Source organism: Alligator sinensis, unplaced genomic scaffold, assembly GCF_000455745.1.
Source record: "Alligator sinensis unplaced genomic scaffold, ASM45574v1 scaffold1178_1, whole genome shotgun sequence".
NCBI classification, from domain to species: Eukaryota; Metazoa; Chordata; order Crocodylia; family Alligatoridae; genus Alligator; species Alligator sinensis.
In genome coordinates, this window is record NW_005842596.1 from 527,284 (window position 1) to 533,993 (window position 6,710).

General features: G+C 45.7%; 1 protein-coding gene across 1 annotated transcript in view; it reads left to right on the top strand.

Moving 5' to 3' along the window:
• Positions 1-348: 348 nt before the first annotated feature.
• Positions 349-6,710, top strand: part of LOC102371682 (carboxypeptidase B) — a 28,254-nt gene continuing 21,892 nt past the window's right edge. Inside the window, exons 1-3 of the mRNA XM_014524336.2 lie at positions 349-487; positions 594-669; positions 5,674-5,798. Coding sequence (XP_014379822.1) covers positions 417-487; positions 594-669; positions 5,674-5,798 — 272 coding nt within the window. The 5' untranslated portion in view covers positions 349-416. The remainder of the gene's footprint in view (positions 488-593; positions 670-5,673; positions 5,799-6,710) is intronic.

The following is a 6,710-nucleotide window of genomic DNA, read 5'->3' on the forward strand; positions in this document are numbered from 1 at the left end:
ACAGGGCATGGTAGGAGGCATGCAAGAGCCTCACCCCACCTGCTGTGCTCGGGCAGGCTCCAAGTCCCCCCTACCCAACAAGGGCGAACATGTGTTCTGCTTCCTCTAACCTAAACGGGGGTGCCTAGACTAAAGCTCAAAAGTTAAGAGTGCTTCTCCTGCAGTCTTCTTGAATGCCTGTACTTAGCCTGTGACTTCAGCCTCTAAAACTGAGCGTTAGCCAACCGTGAGACTCTTACCTGTTTCCACAGGTGTACAAGAAAATATGCATATTATAAATAGTGTGCAAATAAAACAAGGTCAGAAGAACAATCAATCAGCTAATCATTGGGATGGTTTGTTACATAATAAAAGACCAGGACAAGCCAGATTATAAAAACAGTTGAGATCAATCCTTTGCCTCCTACTTCAAAAAAATGTGGGCTGTATTTTTTCTTGTAGGTCTTGCAGCTGCTTCAGCTCAACTTCATAATCACCTCTATGATAGGTAAGAATACAGATTGCTTAATTTTGCACATCTTCCTTTCCATACTGCCCAAAACCCTCTTAGTGGAATTGCCTGTTTAAAACCATGTCTCTTTCTCCCCTCTAAGAGAGAAAGTTTTTCGTGTAACTCCTCACAATGAAGAGCAAGTAGAATTCCTCAACACCTTGGCCAGCAACATTAAGGTAAATAGATTGCATGGGGTGAGATATATTGTAAGCTAAGAGGTAATTTTTTTGTTGTTGTTTTTGCAATAAAAAAATATTGCATCACATACTGCTAAATGAAAAGCTTGAGCCTGATTCCACTCCATTCAGTGGGAATTTGGCTGTCAAACTATCAGGAGTCCTAAGGCAGGTGTTAAATAAATTCTACTACAGACTTTAAACTATAATCATATTTGCAAATATAATAAAGTATAAAACCAAAAGGTAAAGTGTGTTTAGGATACTTGCAAATAAAGTTTCATGTGAAATGCATCAAAATTCCAGATTGAGCACTCTGACTTTAAGGGTTAAAACAGAGTTTGTTCACTCAGATACAATCTAAAAAAACTAGGCTCTCACCTATTTGAACTTCCTTGGCTTCTCTGTCTTGTGTCTTATTTTCCTTTCTGAGTTTTCTTTAAAGCTTTCTTCTGTCCTGAATGGAGCTGCCTGCTTTTTATTGACCTTAAGGAAGATATATGGTGGCATGAGAAAAAACAGTAAAGACAGCAAATGTGTTTTCAGTATTTCCTTTCAGCTTTGATGTTGTAAAATAGCTGTTGGTAGAAAAAAGACCATTATCTGTGGGATGAATACATGACATTTTTAATGATGTGCAGATGTGGAGGGGATGTTAGCAACAACAGGGTGGTACAGTATGGGAAAACAGGACTGTTGGTATGCTGCCACCTCTCCTTCCTTTCCCCACCCCCCTAAGCACTTCCTTCATACTATATTCTCCTAAAGGAAAAAAATACAATATTTATTTTTAAAAAAACAAGCAAAAGGAAAGCTCAACAGAGCTGACAATCAGAACTCAGTTGGTAACATGTTTTAGCAAAGAGAGTCATGTAGATACAGTACTGGTAGATGCACACACCATCTGCAACTTCCTTTACATTCAAGGAGGGAATAGCTAAAGAAGGAACATAATCATATTAAAATTGACTTGGTCATCAAGAAGTGACATTATTGACTAAAAAGGACCAAGATATTTAATCAGCTTTGCATCAAAAGTAGTATTACAAAAGAACTATATTTGAAAATATTTTTATTGGAATCAAATCATTTTGAAACAGTCTTATATTTGCTAAATCCTTTCTTCTTAAATCATTTTAAAATGAGAGAAAAGAAACCTTTAAGCTATGCTAGGAAATCACAGACTGTAATGAAACTGCATTGTAAGCAACATCCATTTAAGGAATGGCATGTTACTAGCACATGCAAAATAGAAAAAGCATTAAATAAATAAATAAATAAATAAGGCAATAACAAAAATGGAAGAGGGTTTTTTTTCTTATTGTTAGAAACAGCAAGTTAAATCTTAAAGAGTGAATATCAATTTATCATAATATATTTAGATGACAGTGCTCCCTGTTTACATTATTATAGTCCCCAAGGTAATAATATTTTGTTCAGTGCTTAGATACCAAGGGAAAAAAGTGCCTTAGAAACATCTTTACTTTGATCAACTTTCCTTATTCACACAAATAGGTCCATTTAGGTCCCAGAAAAATGTATGCCTTTTAAAAATCTGAATACACATATGAACCCTGAAGCCTTAGGTCTGCAGGCAGCAGTGCATAGAGGCACTCCTAAATCTGTGCAGAACTCCAATGAAGTAGGAAGGGCTCTCGCCACATTCAGTGGGATCAGGGCCTACTTTCCAAGCCCTGTTGGCAGAATTCTCCCTGTAATCGAGAGAGGTTTGTCTACAAGGAGATTACAGCATTGAGTCATGAGTTCTGATCCCCAAAAAATTACACAATAATTTTTAATTTTCCTACTGGGGTCTAAGTGTAATGTACTGTAGGACCAATGCTATTCAATGCCTTTATTGATTAACTGGACAGAAATATACAATTGTGACTAGTAAAATTAGAGATTGAAGAAAACTGACTAGTGAAATTGAAAATCCACACCCAAATTAGTGGATTGATAAATAATTATGGGTACAAATGGGTTTTCCATACTAACCTAGGTAGCTCAGTAAAGGCTACTGCAGTAGTCTACAAAGTGAGTCTACTTGAATAAAATGACAATACAGCTACACAAAAAGTTAGGGACATGGGAACAAAGAATGCATGCTACAATTACAAAAATGTAGGATAACTGAAAAGGGCTTAAGGAAACAAGGAGTGTGTCCCTATGGCAATCTTCTAGCCACAGGGTGGCAAGACCACCCTGTAGCAGTCCCCTGCTCCTGCACTGACAATAAGGCGTAATGGGATCTAATGTGCGACTGTGGGATCCCATTGCATCTTTACCTGCATGTATAGAGGAGGTCATAGAAGCACAGCGATGGCATTGCTTCTGTCTATAACATTACTGAGATCATACTGGAATACTGAATCCTGTTCTGGTGTATATACTTCAAAGTTAATATTGAAAAATTGGAAAGGATTCAGGAAGGAGGGCCTGCTTGCAGTCCCAGTTGTAAGCATGTGATGAGTGCTTTACTGAACTGAAGGCTTTGAGAAAATATCACTGCCATCTGAATGCAGATAACTCTCAAGGGGCACATGCACACATGCAGGCATGTGCACTTGCAGCAGCTCAAATAGGAGCATCACAAATTTGTGCCAGAGATTTTTGCCTCAACAAACAAGCCTGAACATGCACTTTGGTATAGGGCAAGTTGTGCCACTTGGGGCAAACTGACCCTGCCCAGCTACTCCCAGATCTGCAGCCAGGAGGAGGGGAAGGTTGGGGCCAGCCCCTTTGCTGGCCCCAGCAGTATAAAAAGCTGCCCTGGTGAGCATCTCAGGGCTACTTGCTCTCAGGAGCTTCTGAGGCCTAGTCAGTTGACATATGGGGACACTAGCCCCCGCATGCCAGCTGGATTGCTGCAGGAGCCCTGACCTAGAGTGGCTCCTGTACCCTCTATCTACTGCTGCAGTCTGGAAATGGGGGCTGCTGCCTGGCTGTGACCTGCTGCCACCTGCAACACCATCTGCCCCCTTGGACCTGCAGCCCCATGTCTGCACATCTGACAGACCTGGACAGGGACCACATGGTCACCTGGGCTGTGGCATGAGCACTGCAGCAGAGCCATCTGCACCTCTGGGCCAGCTGCCAGTGGGCCATGGCTGCACAGTTGGCCTTTGTGCCACACTGCTGCCATGTGTGCCCCCACCCTGCCATCTGGGCAGCTATCACCTGGAAGATGTTCTCAGTGTGGTGGCCTGCTTTGACCTGTCATGTATGTCCTTCCTGGCTCCAAATGGCCAGGAGGGCGGCTACCTCATTTGCCCTCCAGCTGGGTCCCAGGTGCCAGCCCTGAGCAGGCTCCTCTGCCTAGGGCCTACCACTTGCCTCACTAGCAGGAATCCCGGTGTTCCCATATTTAAAAACTACAAATTCTGTGATAAAAAATCCCAAATTCACTCTTTAAAATACCCCAAAATACATGTCCTTCCACAATTAAAACAAAAGAGCATTCTATTTATATATATATATATCTGACAAAGAGAGAAATCAATCATTTGGGTAGTGTTTTATTGATATATTTACAGTGTTAAAGCAATTTGGAAACCTACCAGTTTGGAAACCTACCTATCGTCATAATAAAATAAATTCTAAATATCTATATGCTTTCTGTTTGATTTTGGTTTTCTTATCACAGAAAAATCACAGCTCCCCCTTACCCCTTCACTAACAAAGATATGGGGACAGCTGCCCCTGCACCCACAGCTCCTGCCAGCAGGTCTCATCCTGTCTGGCAGCTGGGCACACTGGGTGTGTGATGGAGGGATGTGGGGTTTGCAGGAGGAGGGTGGGAAGGGGTGTTGGTGGATGTGCACTGTGTAGGTGGGTGTAGGAGGACATGGGGGGATGTGGGGAGATGTAGGGAACATGGGTTGTGTGGTTATATGTGGCAGATGTGGGGTTTGTGGGGAGGTCTATGGGAGGGCCACAACATGTTGCTCCCCCCACTCTGCCTGTGGTGCAGAGCCCCCGGCACTGGCAGTAGCAGCCAGCCAGGCTGTTGGGGTGGTCATGGCCCTCTGGAGGCACAGCCCTACAGCCATGCACCGCAGCCTGACCCTCATGGAGAATGGGCCTGGCCCAGCCCAACCCGACCCAGCCTGACCTGCCCTGCTAGCATATGCCTTTGGACACAAGCCGCAGATTGTAGCAGGAGCTGTTCCAGTCCTGTCCAAGGGCATGCTAGCAGGGTGGACAGGGCAGGGCAGTGCAGGCCAGGCCAGTTCTCCATGCACAGAGCACATGGCCCAGCTGGCTGCTGCTGCCTGTCCCAGGTGCTGTGCACTGCAGTGGGTGGGAGAGCAGGCATGTGGCAGCTCCCACCCCTCAAATTCTGCTACCACTCCCCACACACCCACCCCACATACCCCACCAGAAACCACACAGCCCCCCCGCACCCTCAGTCCCTGCTTAACTGGGACCTAGCTGCACCGCAGCCTTGCCCCACTCCTGTTTGCCCCACACACTGAGGCAGCATGCCAGGGCAGAAGGAGCACCATAGAGACTCTCTGCCCAGATGCCAGAGTGTCTCTGGAGGACCCAGCCTCTGCTTGCCTTGGGGCACACTGTAGAACCATACCCTATGCTGGCTTTTTTCTGGATAGTTTTTTTTTGATACCTGGAAATCCAGATATCAAATTTAGAGCCTGCACTGCAAATATGTAGCACAGGGAACATTTTTTTCATTCTTAGCGTGCCTCTTACAGTGTCTCAAACTGGTTTGAGATGCCACAACAGGCATGTGCACACTTATCTGGACATGCCCATGATAAGTAAACTGCATGCTCTAATATCATCCTAATCAATTTCCCATGAAATCTTATCTTCATGTTTGTTTTCACAAATGCAGAAATATAATGACAAATGCAGAAATATAATGACAAGACAGTGAAAATCACCATACTAATTGCGATCAGATCAGATCACTATAATACATACACTAATGTAAAAGTTGCAATTACATATATACATATTCTCATTTACTCCTCTTTTCAGGTTGATTTTTGGCATCCAGATTCTGTCATACAAGTAAAACCACAAACCAGAGTTGATTTTCGGGTTGAAGCTGACAAGTCTTTTGATGTTGAAAACATCCTGGAGCAGAATGGAATGGAATATGAGTATGTTCTAGTCATGTGCACCCTTCCCCTGCTGTCACAAGGCCACTGGTTACTTTAAATTTCAGGTTTCCTATGATGTACCAGGCACATTCCCTTTAAACCCCTTTACAAGGGCAAGGCAGAACTGCTGGCCAGTAAAGAGAGGAATCATGAAGGTGGATCTGCAGGAGTTCCCTAGAGGCAACAAGACCCATAGAAATGTTCAGGCCTAAAATAAATTCTTCAGCATGTTCTGCTTCCCCTCTTCCTCACATGCCAGTATCCATGGGACAGCTGTGAATGACCTCATGTCCACTAGTGACAATCATTACTATTATGGCAGGGGTGGGCAAAATCCAGCCTGTGGGCCAGATCTGGTCCACCAGGCCATTCTATCTGGCCCATGGGACACCTACAATGTTTAGAAGATTAATATTTATCTGCTCCAGGCTCCCTGTCAATGCTGGCAGGGGGCGGGGGCCGGCGGGCGTAGCATGGGGCTTCTGCAACAGCAGGGCCTGCCCAGCCCCTCCCCACCAGCTGGAAGCCCCAGCAGGGGCTTCTGACCTGGGACCACGTGGCTGCCCCACACCGGAAACTCAGGTAAGGTGTGGGGAAGGGCAAGGGAGGACCCTGGGCAGGGAAGGAGCCAAGGGAAAAGTGGCCTGGGGAAAAGCTGAGCGTAGGGAGGAAAAGCGGCCCCTCGCCCGCCCCGTTGCTGGCGCCCCATGCTGCAGCCTCTTGCAACCCGCCTGGGGCTGCCTGTGCCTGCTCCGGACAACCCCACGTGGGCTGTGAGCAGCTGCAGCAGGGAGCACTGGCCATGGGGCAGGTGAGGGACTGCTTCCCCCCCCGCGCTTAGTTTTTCCCCAGGCTCCTTCCCAGCGCAGAGAAAAGTGGCCCTTCCCTCGCTCCGTGGCTGGGGGGCGGCCC